The sequence below is a fragment of the Nyctibius grandis genome, chromosome 2, assembly GCF_013368605.1.
Source record: "Nyctibius grandis isolate bNycGra1 chromosome 2, bNycGra1.pri, whole genome shotgun sequence".
In the NCBI taxonomy this organism is placed as follows: domain Eukaryota; kingdom Metazoa; phylum Chordata; class Aves; order Nyctibiiformes; family Nyctibiidae; genus Nyctibius; species Nyctibius grandis.
The window spans coordinates 23,874,193-23,890,933 of record NC_090659.1 but is presented as its reverse complement, the minus strand read 5'-3'; the positions used below and the strand labels follow the sequence as shown (position 1 = coordinate 23,890,933).

The following is a 16,741-nucleotide window of genomic DNA, read 5'->3' as shown; positions in this document are numbered from 1 at the left end:
CTGGTCTCCTTCTATGACAAAGTGACCCACTTAGTAGATGAGGGCAGGGCTGTGGATGTAGTCTATCTAGACTTCAGTAAGGCGTTTGACACTGTCTCCCACAGCATCCTCCTAGACAAACTAGCTGCCTGGGGCTTGGATGGGTGGACTCTTCAATGGGTTAAAAACCGGCTGGATGGCCGAGCCCAGAGAGTGGTGGTGAATGGGGCAAAGTCCAACTGGTGGCCGGTCACTAGCGGTGTCCCCCAGGGCTCAGTTCTGGGGCCGGTGCTGTTCAATATCTTTATAGATGATCTAGACGTGGGGATTGAGTGCACCCTCAGCCAATTTGCAGATGACACCAAGCTGGGTGGGAGTGTCGATCTGCTGGAGGGTAGGAAGGCCCTACAGAGGGATGTGGACAGGTTAGACAGATGGGCTGAGACCAACGGCATGAGGTTCAACAAGAACAAGTGCCGGGTCTTACACTTCGGCCACAACAACCCCATGCAGCGCTACAGGCTGGGGGAAGAGTGGTTAGAAAGCGGCCTGGCGGAAAGAGACCTGGGGGTGCTGATCGACAGCCGGCTAAACATGAGCCAGCAGTGTGCCCAGGTGGCCAAGAAGGCCAATGGCATCCTGGCCTCTATTAGGAATAGTGTAGCCAGCTGGTCTAGGGAAGTGATCGTCCCTCTGTACTCAGCACTTGAGTACTGTGTTCAGTTCTGGGCCCTGCACTTCAAGAAAGATGTTGAGGTGTTGGAGTGAGTCCAGAGGAGGGCGACCAAGCTGGTGAAGGGTCTGGAGGGTATGACCTACGAGGAACGGCTGAGGGAGCTGGGGTTGTTTAGCCTGGAGAAGAGGAGGCTCAGAGGTGACCTTATGGCAGTCTGCAACTACCTGAAGGGAGGTTGTAGTAGAGTGGGAGTCGGCCTCTTCTCCCAGGCAACTAGCGATAGGACAAGAGGACATTGCCTCAAGCTTCGCCAGGGGAGGTTCAGGTTGGACATTAGGAAGAATTTCTATTCAGAAAGGGTTATTAGACACTGGAATGGGCTGCCCAGGGAGGTGGTGGAGCCACCATCTCAGGATGTATTTAAGAAAAGACTGGACATGGCACTTAGTGCCATGGTCTAGTTGACAGGGTGGTGTCAGGGTAACGGTTGGACTCGATGATCCCTGAGGTCTCTTCCAACCTGTTGATTCTGTGATTCTGCGATTCTGTTCCCAGCTGATGTCGAGACCTGGGATTTGACCCCCTATCTATACTACCTTTACATTCACTCTCTCCCCTGGCCACCTAAAACACTCAGCTATCCCTGGACATTCTCACACCTGCAATGGGTCCAGCAGAAGACCAAGAGTCTTGCCCTCAATCTTTTCATGATATGCACTGCTAGACTGTGAGGAATACTTAATTTTTTTTTTCCTTCTGAAAAGTAATAATCTCTTTCATTGCCAGAAGTTTACAAAGTACTATCTGGATTAGCCAATCCGTGCATAAGAGCACTGCGTGCTTCTGTAGTTGAGATTTGTATTAAAAACACAAATGCTAAAATGACTGATTACTCTGAAGTATAAACTTGCTAAACTAAATTGTGAGTTGAAATATGAGCATCTGACTGGGACTGATGAATAGTCATTTTGAAGAGAAATATTACAGGAAGTGCTTTATATATATTATCATTTTGACAATAAGGGAAGGCTATTATAGTTTAAAGACAAAAAAAAAAAAGTCAGCCAATCAATCCTGGTAACAAAACAAAACATCTATTCTTCATTTCTGCACTCTCCTTTCCGCCAATGCCTTCGCTTCCCTAAACATTAGCATTCTTTCTGCACATGCCGTCTCATGTGGTATCTTATTTTTCAGGCTGAAATTTATTTGCTGTGTCTAGATTTATCATACAACACATCCATCCTATTCATGCTATATGAACATGCTTTGCTGTTGAACATGAGCTATTACTTGCTTATCTTAGAGCTGTGTGAATTGTAGCAATTTTGTCTCATTGCCTTTTCAGAAAAGATTAACCTTTTTTCACTCTTTTTTTTTTTCAAGATACAAGTCCCTCTCCCATATCACACCCTACAGCTGACAAAACACTAGGTGTGTGAAGCAACCCTCTAGTTCACAGCTCAGGCCCTGCTCTAGGAATTGGGTTTTAAGGAAAATCTGGACTCATTAGAGAAAGTTCAGTAACAACAATAATCTAGAGGTCTAGAAAAATCTCACCTGTAAATAACCATTGAAAGGTGTGAAATGGTTTGAGAAGACTGAGGAAACTGCAATAGTCTTTTAACAGACGTATGTTTGCCACAGGGACCCCCTGGGAGCCGCACCTTTCAGAAAAAAGGGGTTGCATGTGAGCTGACTGGTATCTTCATCAGCCTTTCCCAGTGTAGCCAGCAACGTACGTTAACATCAAGTAGACTGTTAGTCCTTACTAAAGCAAAGGCACCCAAGTGCTCACAAATTTGAGTGAGGAAAATCTCTCTATATTCTATATCTATACTAAACATGTTCTTGAACTGGAAGATTAATGAATGCCTAGATAAATGGAAGATTAAAAAAACCCAAGAAACACACCCTGAAATTCAAGAATGAATGCAGGAGACATCAGCTATTTGCACTTAAGTACACACAGAGCTCTTGTTAAATCCAAAAACATGTTTCCACCTGTTAGTAGGTATATAGGAATTAAATTCAACAATTTTCTGCTAATTACAGTGCAGCACTGATGAGACAGGGAGACTGTAAGCCGAATGCCACTGGGACCAACTCTCATGCCTAACTGCAACTCACAGGGAATCCCAATGCTCACGCAACCTTGGTTTAGAGATGGGCTATGTCTAAACTCTGTGCCACATCTAAATTAGTAGGCGTCTCATCTAGAGCTCACTCCTCCATTCCCAGAGAACATGGTGGCCAAAGGTGTCGGAGAGACAGCTATTAATTCAATAATTCAACAGCTAAAAAGAAACTGAAGAAACTCCTGAAGTCCATCTCTACTACCAGCCTGACTCTTGGATATACGCTCGTGAATGCCATTACCAATTTCATAGTCACCTTCTCAACTTAAACCTCTTTCTCGCTTTGAAACCACTGAGCATAGCCATTGCAGAGCAGAGCTGCTGGGCACTGCTTGGCAGGATTTTGAACTCTTTGGAGCAATGGCCAGCCACATCAGATGGCTATTAGTCCATGGAGCTATGAGTGCTGTAGGAGGACCTGAGGAGAGGGACAGCTTCTAGCTCCTTAGTAAATAGGAGGGTAGCGGAGGTGAGTGAAGGGCTGCACAACTGTATTTCACGATACGGGGGCACAGACACCACCAGCCAGTGAAAAAAGGTTTTGCTGTCCCCAGACGGCTCCCTCAGCAAGCCTCTATTGCACTTGTACCTTTGCACTTAACCACAGCCTGTCTCGCTTCGTTCCTGAAGAAAACCACTATCAAATTATTTCAGTTGACCTGAAGCTAAACCTTCTCTGTAAAAAAAGACAACCACGTCACTGAAAAACAACAAACCATCCACCTCAAGTGTCTTAGGTTAAATGTCTGCTACGTCTGTTCTGTTTACCAGTACTACTTAGGGCATGATGCTTCTAAAAAACATAGTCTTATGTCAAACAGTTTTAGTGGGTTTTTTTAAGGAAAAATAAAAGGAGAAAGGGACTCCTCACACTAATATACTACCTTTCAGAATATGATATCCACAGATGGCTTTTTGCTTTGTTTGCTTTTTTTTTTTAAAGGAAATGAAATCAGTAAGTCTACGTTAATGTATTATACCCAGTGAATGATTACAGTTAGAAGCTGCATACAGTTCAGAATTTCAATTTTCTGAGGCTTTTGCTCTCCAAAATTAGCTTCCAATTTATTTTGTCAGGTCACCCTTTTCTTTACCTCTGTTGTTCATTAGACTCAGAGAAGCTGCTGTCTGAAAAAAAAGGCAGTTTTAGTTCTTCTTCTTTACCTAGCTTCAGAAGTTCTACACTGTGGGGAAAAAAAAAAAGGTGTCTTGAAACTAAAGCAGCAACCCTCCAGGTGCAGTATCTGTAAGGCTGAAACAGTTTTACACGTTTGCACAGAGCCAAGCTATATACTGAGGAAACTCAAGAAGGCTTGAACTGACTAACCTTTAAACCTTCCTCATGCTGTACAAGCTTCTACATCATGAGTCACTGCCCATGTTTACTGTGCCATTTGGAAATAACAGAATTAATCAAGGGCCACGTTTCAAACTTCAACACGTCTTATGAAGACCATTCCTAATGTTCTTGAGCGTAGGCTAGGAGGTATCTCTAGCCTCAAGCACTATTATGTTTTTTTGTAATGTCCCTTTTGTCAAAGACACCACAGTACCCTTGCCCTTCAGTAGCAGGCAGAAACCTCTCAGGAGAGATTCAGTCTCACTGCTTTATTTCTACCTCCATTAGAAGGTCTCTCTCGCACCAAAGACCTGAACTTCAATCTCAAATTTTAATAAGACCCTGGATCTCAAATTTCACTGGAGATGTGAAACAAGTGCCAAAGCTGCTCCTGCAATATTTAAGAAGCTTTTGAAGGCAGCGATTAACTTTTGAAAAAGGGTACATTTCGGAGACAGGTAGGAAGAAAAAGAAGTTTGCAGGACAGCAGTGAGAAAAATCAGTGCTTTGAGAAGGCTGCACACCGGGTCTGATCTCTTCCCTCTCCTCCCCCTGTCAGCTCACTCTCGTAGTGACACGATTCTTCTCAGATTTTTTTCCTCTCTTCTGTCAAGATGTTAGTTTTGGAGATGGGTGTTTGTTAGCAAAGGCTTTCCAAAGCCTGGAGAGCTGCGAGAAGGAGAGGTGAAGGCAGGACACTCCTGACACATCAGGTTGACCTGTTCTCCCCAGAACAGGCTGTTCCCAGCGGCGCTGCTGTACCCACACAGTGGGGCTGCTCATTGCAACATCCTTCTTGCCACACTTAGTGCCTGCTTTCAGGAAGGGCTTGCTTATGTCTTTTTTAGTATTTTTCTTCAAGAAGGACACTGAATGCTTATTCTGTATTTTCCAGTTGTTCCCCTAAAACACCATAACAAAGCCAAAGTAGATAAGCATAATTTTTCTTGGGTTTTCTCTGTCCATATGCTGCAATGGTGAAATGATCAACCTTCCCCAAGCGTGAAAGCCAACGAACGTGATTACATGCGAACCCCCACCTTGCTGCTTAAGTCAAGTTCATGGCTGTGAAAGCAGCCTCTCCCTCCTGGAGGCCAGGAAACTACCGACAATCCCACATTCACGCACTGGGATCCCTGATTAGCCAAGATTGTTGGACATGGAGAGGTAAATAAATGAGCACACACCTTGGAAAACCAACTTTGAACTCCCTGTACTTCAAGGCATGACCTCTACTATAAAAATGCCACAACTTGTTCTTCAGGACTGGACTTGTAGCACTGCCAGATCTTGTTTAACATATGAGAGCTGCTACAGTATTTCGTATTGCCAAACTGGGATGTTTCAGTTGGGGAGCTGAAAAGACTGGTCCCTGCACTTACCCATCCTTTAACTCCCTTGAACTACCTCTTCCCCACCTGCCATAGCAGCTCCCACCTCCGTTCCTCCCTTTCTGCCCAGAAACAGCCATGATCACATACTTTCACATACCTACTGCGTTGCTGCTATATGGACGGCGAAGGGACATGACTGGATCTGCTGCGGCAGGCAAGGGGAGGGAGGGAAGAGATCAGGGAAAAAAAAAAAAAAAAGCCCAGTTATGTCAAGCACAAGGACTGGAATTTGGTTATTCTGATTGTATTCCCTGCTAGAAAAGCTGTGGCACATCTCTGGGGAAAGGGGTAGGGTCAGGCAGCTGCCCGCTGGTCCGTGCCATCTTAGGAGGCCTCAGGTCTCAGAGCACAAACAAGGTGATGCAACTCGAGTGTTTTTATTTCCCTGGTAATTAATAAAGGGAATACAACAGACAGAAGGCTTTTGCTCCCCATTCCACCTGACCTATTTAGGATACTACCAAAGAGCAGAATTTGATTGGCATCACGGGTATTTTTGGAATTATACAGGGGAGTTCAAAGGCACACACAGAAAGCAGCTTTCCACTCCATTACACCAGGAAGGAATATTTGAAGCAGGGGGAAAAAAAAAAAAGCAAAAAAAAAAGCTGTTAAGCAATGTCACAATAATGTGTTTGACTTATTAAAAATAAGAACAATCTTTTTTATTTCTAAGTATTCTAACATTTTTAATTAAATATTTGGCAGGGCAATTTAAAAGGCAGATTTGATTCTCAAGTGAAATAAGATATGATTTTTTAAATTTTTTTTTTTTTTAAGCAGCAGTGTTCATCCCCCTGCTATTGGACTCATTTACTTGCCTCTCTCCTTCTCAAACATGCACTTTACTCTTTACCCTGGCTAATACTGTAGAGGCAGCAGCTCTGGGAAATGAGCTAGCTTCGCCTGTGGCTCATACATCATTACAATTGTTAACCAAGTTCCACTATAAGAATCTTTATTACACAAGAGAACACAGAGGCATGCAGGAACACTGCTTTATTTTCAGATACCAGGTTAAGTTTGTAGGGCAGGAAGTTAAAAGACTTTTTTATGCTCTCAGGTTGACCAAGCCTGCTGCTATGCACTGCAACATCACACAGAAGACAGCTTCCTACTATCCATACTTCCATGTATCAACCTGTATGTAGGACTAAGCTATCTTCTACTTCAGCCAGGGGTTACAATCCATTGTGTGATGATGGTACCTCTACAGCAGCCCAGGGCTCCAACCTTGTATGCACTACAAGGAACGCAGCAAGTGCAGCCGCGTTGCTGCCTACACGCTGGAGCTGATGGTGCTCAGGCTGGTGGAATTGCGAAGTTCACCCATCAGCAACAGCAAATGCTGTCATGCACATCTGCTCTGAAGGAAGTTCCCAAACCCGACCAAAAACATGCAGGTAGTATCACTAGTATTCGATCACTTGCCAAGAAAATGTTAACCCAAAGGCTCAGCAGAGTGCAAATGAAAGTTAACTTTAGCTGGAACTTGTAATACACACCAGCATTCATAACTGAAGCAGCTGAGACATTTTCTGAACTTTTTTTCCCCCCAGACATTATTTATCTCAGCAGCCCAAATGCAAAAATCTGGCACTTTGGATCATGCAAAATGTTTGTGTTATTCCCTGAAGGACTTTGCATCTGTGAAGTAATGAGAAGATTATTCTGTGACAGATAAACTGAAGCACTGTGACTGCATCAGATGTTATCTTGCTACAGCACTTCTCAGACTTTTGAAAGTGTGACCACCTTTGGGCTCCTCTATCTTATTTGCAACCCGAGAGTCACTAAGAAGAAAAACGAATGAATTAAATAAAAATCTCTTTAGTCACAGAAAAGCATCAGTAGGACTGATGAATCATTTTCTGACATGCCTCACATTTCACTCTTACCCATAGCAGACATCTACCAGACAGCACAGTGAATGAAAACATAGGTCTTTCCATACCACGCTTAAGCAGCATGGTAATACTGCCCTGAAGACCTTCCAAATTGGTATAGCGTGCTCTGTCTTGAAAAGAAGCTACAACTGTTAATTTCTTATGCCGCAAACACTGACTGTCAAGGTTCCTGTATTGACCGGTATCATAATGGAATTTTGGAAGTAAAGTTTCCAATTAGGTAGAAAAAAAATGAGAGAAAAAAATCTCCCTCAAGATTTTGCAAATTTGCAATTTTGAAAATAGATCCAAAGTTCGCAATCAAAATAGACACCCTAGTGTATTATTTTCTATGCCAAAACTATTGCTGCCAAAGGTAATCTTCAAAATTCACCTTCTGATGACCCAATGTATTTTTTTTCTTCCCTAATACCACAATAGAAGTTCCAAGGGGGGACATGCAGGACCCATACGATGGCTTAGCAGGTAAGCCTTTTCTTTCTATAGAAGCTCCTAATAGCTTATCTTCTCTGGTATGAAGCTTCCTAGGGTAGCAAAGGAAGAAACAGAGCGAGCCTGGGTGGATGAGAAAATTCTCACACCTGGCCTTGACGTGAGCCTGAGCACAAGCTGCAGCACCGTGGCGAGTGCTGAGGCGCTCATCTATGGGCCACTCTCACAGACAGATCTCCAAGCAAATATCAAGGAATTATCTGAGAGACGGCTATCAAAACGAGCCGATTACTTGTTCCCGGTCAAATGGCAGGAGCTGGCCTTTAATGCAAGAAGGCTCACGGCCCCTCCCTCAAGTTCAGGGGTGACTCTCAGTTCTTGAGTTGTCTTTTTTCCTTTAAAAAAAATCTAATGGGAAAAAGTAGTGCTATTAAGCAGTTTTAGATTCCTAGGAATTCATTTGTGTCTTTAAAGAGAAGCAGCTTACCAAGTGCTACCACAGTGTTACTACCTTTCCTCTTTTAAAATAAAACCAGATTAGCAACAACTCTGAGACAAGCATTTTCCCTAAACACATGTAGTCTAGCTTAACAGCAGTTTTTGCTAGGAAGTAGGTACAAAAATAAACCAACCATAGAGCTAAATAAAATCAACTAATTTTAGTACTCACAAGCTGAGCAGAGGAGAAAATCTACAAGTAATTTATTTTTCACAATTTCAAATTATTAGTAAGCAGTGGTGAAGGAGAAAAAGGATTGTAGAGTGCAATTACTGTCTTAACAGATTCCCTTCAAAAGAGCCTTTTAATTATGACACATTGTATTCAATGAATTGTAATTTTCACTCGAATAAGATTTTTTTTCCCCATCTAGCTTATTTTTCTCAAATTCCCTCTCCCTCATACCCCATAGGTTTCATCTATTTGAGGAGGACTCTTAAAAAACTGAAATAAAGGTCCAGAACATGTCCCCCCCGCTGCTCTCCCTGTAAAACACTCTTTGATGTAAAAAGGCAGCGAGAGCGGAAGAAGAGACAGGCAAAAGGAAGAACAAGGGAACAACTCTGAGGGAGGAGAGAGAAGAGGGGGAGACAGGTATTATTTTATCAATCTTTGGCAAAAGAGGGAGCAAACATTGATTCTGGCCCAAGGCTTTCTGAAGGCACGAGAGCTGACTTTGCAACATGACTACTCTTGGACGAGCATGGCCAAAAGCCCATCGACGGCCAGGCCTGGAGGAAGCCCACAGAAAGGGCCAGGCATCTGGGCAGTAGCAGGTTCAGTGGCCAAACTTCCATCCCAAGAGGAAGAAGTTTACCAAGCTCCTCGGCAAGGCTCTCGGGTGGTTCTGGGCTGCTGCAGCCTTTGCTCTACACAGCACGCAGCCGCTGCCATAGCAAAACCAAAACACGTGGTTGATGCAGACGTGCTCAAGCTACCTCAGGTGCTGCCAGCAGTAACGGAGCTTGCTGCGTGTTGCAGAGCCACCTGGAAAAGCACAGTACTTCACTCATGCAGAGGTCCCTGTTGTCACAACTAGACCGTTACCAACCCAAGTTAGCTGGTTTCTACTAGCTCAATTCTTTAACACCACAATCCAATCACATGAGTGGCTGCGATGTAGGCAGATGCAGAGAAGAGGAGACAAATATTCAACTAACTTGTTAGTTTAAAACTAAGGGAGTTCACATGCAAAAAATTGCAAATAAAACCTATTTTAGTCCTGGGCTATTTCAAGTGCTTTGAAAGACACTGAACTAACAGATACAAATTAAAGTGTAAAACTTTTTATTTTAACAGCAGCCTGGTATCCGTAGAACATGTACTGAATTTGCTTCACAAGCTCAGATCTACATAGCAAAACCAAGCTGAAAAGCAGCAAGATATATGGCAGTTCCATCAATGGCAGGAAAGAACACTTCCTTTTTCTGGGGTGGCTGAGTGCCACCTCCTTTACTTTGAAGATCTGATCTCAAGTCCTAATCTGGACAAAAATAGGAGCAATAAGTTTCTTCACTTACTTCCACAAATTATGATTAAATCTGTATTTTACCGCAAGTAAGAAAAGAGAGAGAGGTATGTCTGATTTATACTGGAGATGCACATGCACAAGGGTATGCCATTGTATCGGCTTCCTTTTTCAAATGTAGCTATACTTGACAATGACCAGATAACATTTCAGGTCAGACTTGCTTCACCTACAGTAAGTGAGAAATCTTCAAAGATAATAAAATGTGGAGGCAATGTAATAGCTAATGTGTCCTCACAGACTTGAAGTCTAAGTGCTCTTCACAAAAATAAAGACCCCTGCAGGGTGTAGTAGTTTTTAAATCTGTCTTGCCAGACACTATCCCTAGAGCTCACTGCCCTCTGGCTAGAGGAGGGGAAAAAAAGAAAAAAAAAAAACAAGAAAAAAAAGACTCCTTCCTTAATAATCCCAAACATCCAGGAATTCCACATGGCCTTTCTTTTGTCCACTGGTTTGTTGTCACCTCATTTCTACTCCATATCCGAACTGATTTACTCCTTAACAACAGGCAAAATAGTTATTTTCTTACCCTCTACTTCACTCTTTCCAAATTTAACTGATGCTTTTACCTTGATAGGGAATGAAATGCAAGGAGCGGTAAAACGTGTGAACCTGACATCTATTGCCACCACCCCTGCTCCTCACAAGAGATTCTCCTGCCCCAACCGACCAGGATCTGAATGCATGATTGCTACAATCATCAACCCTGGATAATGAAGCTTCCACCATTTCTCTGAAGGAGAGAAAGCACCTTTAAAGGAGCAGTTAGTGGGGCTCTAATCCAACTGACCCTGGGAGACAAGAACATCCCAAGGAACGACCACGATGAACCTCTCTACCTCCACGCAGTCCCTTTTGCGAGGGCTAATTTTGTACGGAAGGAGGTGCAAGAATGCTAATTTGTAAAGGCAGGGACCTTTCTGTTAACCAAGACCTGGTATGTTTGTTTGCTTTGTCATTGAGCAAGAATACATAACACCCCACCGCATCACAGTAGATCACTATACTAGTCCTGCCTCTTATGACTTCCAGGTCCTTGTCCTTTTTATTTTGCAGGCATCCAACTATAACAACCAAAATCTACCCAACTCATCATTTAACAGCAGCAGTATTTTGCGTTTCAATAGTACTTCCATTAGAGGGATCTGGAGGGATTTTGACACTGCCACCTCAAAATACTCCAATATGCCACAGCACTCATCTTTGCTCCTCAACCCTTCTTTTTTTTCAGCTTTCATAAAGAGCTCAAAAATAAACACGAAAGACCCACGTAATTATTTTTTAAAAAAAGAAAGAGAGAGGGGCTCGATTTGGAGCTTACTTTCTGCTATTTGAAGCTGGAAAGATCACATTTTCAAAACTTCTTGTATCTACAAAGACGGTAAACCCCCTTTCATCAAAATTAAGAAAGCAGAGCTCAGCTTCTCAGGGAATAACACAGCTCCATAAATCAGGCCCTTATCACCTAATATAGCAAGACTAGCGAAGCGATGAAATTACAAGAGCAGTTGAATCCTTCCTCACAATCTTCATTCCTTCCAACACTAGGGAAGTAAGAGCTATCAACAATTAACAAAGAATGGCTGCCGGTTCAGAAGTTGCTAATGTGTGTGTTCATCACCTTCAAAATACCTAGCTATAAATTATAACAGTCCATGGCACACTTGAGGTGTTTAATACATACCCTTCTTTTCTTTAATAGCTGGAAGAAATTGAAGGAAAGATAACCTCCCACCAATTACATGGAAATTGGAGTTTGTGTTTCACAGTGAAGGCCATTAGACCCAACATTCCCATTGACCTTAAAACTTCAGAGCAAGTTGACAGGACAGGTTTTTGTTCACCCCCTGCACAGAACAAACTGCCATTAGGAAAAACAATAGACAAAACCTCTTCATGCACAGAATGAAAAATTGACACTGAAATTTCAAAAAGGAGCCGTGGCATGCAGAGCACAAGTCAGATCCTATTGTGGTTTCAATACCTGCTAATCAGACCACAGCTACGTGACTCTCAGCGCTAAGGAGACACGTGCCCAGCCTCTCTTCGCAATGAAGTTGTAGGAATAACGTTTACCTGCTCTCAATAAAAGCGCAATTTGGAACCGCAGTGGGACTGGCAGGACTACCACTACCTCACACAATGAAGACCAGCACAAGAGGCAAGATGAGGCAACAGTACTTTCTTTGCAAACATTTAATGCAGTCCAGATGGACTTCAAGAAATCTGTGAAGAACGTGAGATGCTTTAAGAGTTTGACTATTCTATTGATCAAAAGCTCGTAAGAGAAACAAAATTAATATGAAGAGAACTGCAGCGAAGATAGCAAAAACCCCCTAAATGATCTTTGATTCAATTCCTCACAGTGCTTATAATCTCAGGGCAGGCAAAATAATAAAAGATAGAGCAAAGGAATTCCATCAGATTATTTAAAGAAATATGAAGAAAGAACAGTGCACACAATTCATATTGGGCTCTTGCTACCTCCTATTTAAATCTGGAATTGGAAAAAGTGCACCTATACAGACAGATGTAAAGCACATAATCCGTCAGAAGTAGGACACATACATCCATGAAATAAGAGACAAATATATCACACTCTTCAATACAACAGGCCTTCTTTTTCACCTTTCACAGAATTCTTAAGTGGAGCTGCATATGAATGAATGAGATCTAATGGAGGTAATGACAGCTGACATCGACCTGGTAGTTAGTCTGGAAACCTGGTATGATTAGGATACTGTATTATAAAACTGGAAATGGTCAGCAATAGATTGGCTGCAAACACTTTGCAAAACTGGACTGACTGTACTGAAGTTTCTTTTTTTGAAAAGAAAATAAATTTGACTTCACACAGCTGCTCTATTTTTATATCATCAGAATAAGTATTTCAGAACTGCCATCGTGAAACTCAGTTCTGTGCTGTGTTTATCTGCTATATGACAAATCAGAATTCGAATGAAAGCCAAACAGTGTGCCTTAAATGACCTGAAAAACAAAATTCTTTCATAGTAGCTTCCTTCCAAGAACAGAAATTAAAAAAGGAAAATTTCTAAAAATGCAGCTGATCAGCAATGCAAGCTCAGTAGTGCTGAAGTCTTTCACAAATGCTCATTCCCCATACTGGCACAGTAGGCTTTCAACACTTAACGCACACACTTTCAAAGTTACCAGGCACCAGCACTATCGTAACCGCAACATTAAATCTTGCGCCTCTTCTCATAACGTGCTGTTTGGTCTTGGTCCACTACTGCCTTGTTTGCATTTACCCATCCCCTCTCTGTGACACCTCCTGGAGCAGCAGCTCTGCCATCCACCTTTGTGCTCCGACAGGGCGGAAGAAAAGCCGTGCTGCTCTGCCGCTCTTCTTCATTGCCAGTATCCTTCTTCCTCCTTGGCAAAACGTCAGGGCAGTGTTACCCTGAGCGGAGGCTCGGCTGTCCTGGGAGAGGCCTTGGTGAGCAAGGGAGTTAGCTTGGGGCAAAGTCCTGTGCCAGAGGAGTGCAAGAGTAAAGGAAGGTGTCCGAGCATCACTTTACACTGCAGCTTCTAACATGAGGCAAAGTCAGGTAGGGAGAAGCATTTAAATCAGTAAGAGACATCTCTCCTTTTCTACCTGCTCATGGCCCGCTCTGACTCCAGTGACTACTTGCCCAAGGAGTTTAACACGATCCCAACACTTGGCAGTATCAAGATACTTGCTTTTCATATCAGCACTGTGAAGGATTCAAGTAGCACTAGCCTGTAGCGGCTTCGCAGCTTTATACTATTCATTGCAAAGCAGAAAAACAACAAGTACATTTGTGATCTTTAAGTCTTCCAGTTTCGGGCAGGGAAGGAGATAACAAATTCATCTCCATCAAAAGTAGAGAATAAATTTTAACTGCACTCTACTGAGTCACTAAACACCAAGATCTGATTTTGGAAACACAAGCGCATTTATAACCTTACAGCCTCTGTGGGCCTACTCGTGAATAAAACTTCACACGTGCTAAACACCAGTGGCGGTCTTTTAAATAATTAACTTCGCAAGAACTCAGAACTAGTTCAAAATAGTAAAAGCTTTGCAACCAGATTCAGAGCTTTTTTTTTCAGATGGAAAAAAAATTATTGGGGCAAGTTTATCTGAAGCCTTATATCACATGTAATACAAGTAATACTAGCTGTTACACGTAAGTGAAGCCTCCAGGTGCAGAAGGCAGCATATTTCTCCCTCTTAGACCTCCAGTCACATTAGCAAAAGCCTATCATATTTTCCTTCTCCATTTCTTCCAATTTTAGAATCCCCCTAGACATGTAAGAAGATGATATGCTTGATAGTCGCTTTTTCTACCTAAAATTATTTTTTTTCATTTTAAGACATACTAAACTAGATTATTAGTCCACTCAAATCCAGTATCTTGATTCTGGCAAAAACCAATATTGAATGTTCCCTGGAGTAATGAAGCACACAGAACGCCACACTAATAGAACTAGCCAAATACGCAGTGCACAAGACAGAGGAAAAATTATTTCATGGCCTCTGTGGCTATCAGGCCACACCTTGAGACATCAGATGTAGTTAGCTTTTTTTTTTTAAATGCCATTTATTGATCATAAAACACAACCTCCCTTTCTCAACACATGTATTAATCATACCATCATACATTTCAATCAGAGTGACGATGTGGCCAATCCTCTTACATTCAAGGTGTAAAAAAGAACAAGCTCACAGAAGTCCAAAAATGTAACAACGGCTGAGCCCTCCCTGTTGGCTAGGCATTTTGGCATTCATTGGCTTTTTATTATGGTAAGGAGCTAAAGCAGAAGAATAGGATTTTTTTTTTTGTGTACACTGGGAACACAAGGACCTACTCCCGAAGCAAACACGAAGTTCTGAGGGAAAGCCCCGAGGGCTTTCAGGAAATTAATCCCCACTCAGCTGACTAGTCATCCCCACCAGCAGCCCAGCACCGCTCCTCCTGGGATCTCATGACACAGATGAAAGAGCAACTACATGACAAAAAAAAAAAACAACTTCAGCAATGCTGGTGAAGGCAGATGGGGGAGATTCAAGGAAACACGGTCTGTTTGAAAACAATATTCAAAACGCACACGCTCTCTGTGTTATTAATGAGTAACACATCAATTCCCGAAAGCAGGGGCTGATTTTGCCTAGCCATCACTTAGTTGAGCAGGAAGATTTCGAGTGATTCTCCCGGGGGCACCGGGAGGATCGATCAAAGCACCCAATCACCATGCAAAGCAGCTTAAAAAATGAAGGATTTTTTTTTAAAAAAGGGCACCCTCCGACTCTAAAACACAGTCATCTTGACTGACAGAACAACTCGCGTCGAAGCAAAACGCCATGAGACAGCCTGAAACTGGGGACGGGCTCCGCAGGGTTTCCCGAGCAGTCCCCGGGCCGGCGCTGGCAGCCGGTGCCCTTCGCCGCTCCCCGCACCGCCCCGCCGCCTCCCCCGGGCCGCTGCGCCCGCCGGGGCCCCGGCAGGGCCGGGACGCGCCTCCCGCCCGGCCCGCGGAAACTCGGTGCCGCCGCTGCTCCCCCGCGCCGGGCACCGGCACCGTCTTTCGGGGGGGGTGGGGGGGGTGGGGGGGGAGGAGGCGGCAGCACTGAGCAGCGGGAGAAAGTTGTGTTGGGGCGGGCCGGGGGGGGCGACACACTCCCGCCCACCGAGGAGAAGTTTGGGCATCCACCCCCTGTCCCAAGTCCGCAGCCCCCGGCCCGCTACTACCGCCTGCGGCGGGGTCCCGATCAGCATCTCCAGGTAGTAGCCACGGCCGGAGTCCCCCTGCAGATTCTCCACCATGGCTAAAAAGTTGAGGGTGCCACCAGGATCCGAGGCCAGGGCCAAGCCATCCGCGCCGCCGACGGGATCCTGCTGCCGGCTGCCGCTCCCCGGCCGCAGCACCACCGGGGCGGGCGGCGACCCGCCGGGGGCGGCCGGGTGGGAGACATGGAGCGGGAGGGAGAAGAAAGCCCGACAGAACCCCGCGGTGCCGGCCAGGAGGAGCAGGAGGCCGGGAGCCACTAGCAGCGTCCCCATCCCGGCAGCAGCGCGGGGGCCGGGGGGCGCTTCCCAACTGCAGCGGCTCCGGCCGGAGGCAGCGGCCGCCTGGCTACCAGACTGGAGCAGCCGGGGGGAGGAGGAGGAGGAGGAGGAGGAGGAGAAGGAGGAGGAAGAAGGGAGCGGCTTCCCCACGCCCCGGCTTCATCTCCCCCTCCCTCGAACCGAGCTCCTCCTCGCGTTTACTCACGCACGGTCCCCGGGCAGCCGGAGCGGCCGGGGACCGTGCGGGAAAGTTGCTCCGTCCCGGGGCCCGCGGGAGAAACTTCCCGGCTCGGTTCAGCCCAGCCTGCAGCCCCGCTAACGGAGCGTTACGGCACGCTGGGGAGAAAAGTTTCTGAAAGCCTTACGGGGGGGTGGCGGGGCGGGCGAGCGGGGATCCGCGCCGGGGGAGGTGGCGGGGGCGAGCGGGGCTCCGGTCCCCGCCCGGAGCGGCGGCTCGACCGTCACCGCCGGCGGGGCCGGGCTCCGGCAGCCTCCCTGGGCCGCCGCTCGCCTCAGGACCCCGCGGGAACGGAGCCTGCGGCCTGGCGCGGGGTGGAGGATGCTGATGATGAGGAGGAGGATGTGGGAGCGCGGAGCCGGGTCCGGGGATGCCGGAGCGGGTGGCCGTGGCGCGGGTGGCCGTGGCAGTCTGTGGCCGTGGCGCGGGTGGCAGCGGCCGCGTTTCACGGCGGTGGCACCTGGTGTGAGGAGCGGGTGTGCATATGTGGAAATTAATCTGCTGTACTAATAAGAGCGAGGCATGAAAGAGGTCTGCTTGTTAGAAAGCCTGCGAGGC

At 45.4% G+C, this 16,741-nt stretch overlaps 1 protein-coding gene across 1 annotated transcript in view; it reads right to left on the bottom strand.

Moving 5' to 3' along the window:
• Positions 1 to 15,939, bottom strand: part of BACE2 (beta-secretase 2) — a 53,614-nt gene extending 37,675 nt beyond the window's left edge. Inside the window, exon 1 of the mRNA XM_068425216.1 lies at positions 15,628 to 15,939. Coding sequence (XP_068281317.1) covers positions 15,628 to 15,939 — 312 coding nt within the window. The remainder of the gene's footprint in view (positions 1 to 15,627) is intronic.
• Positions 15,940 to 16,741: the final 802 nt, after the last annotated feature.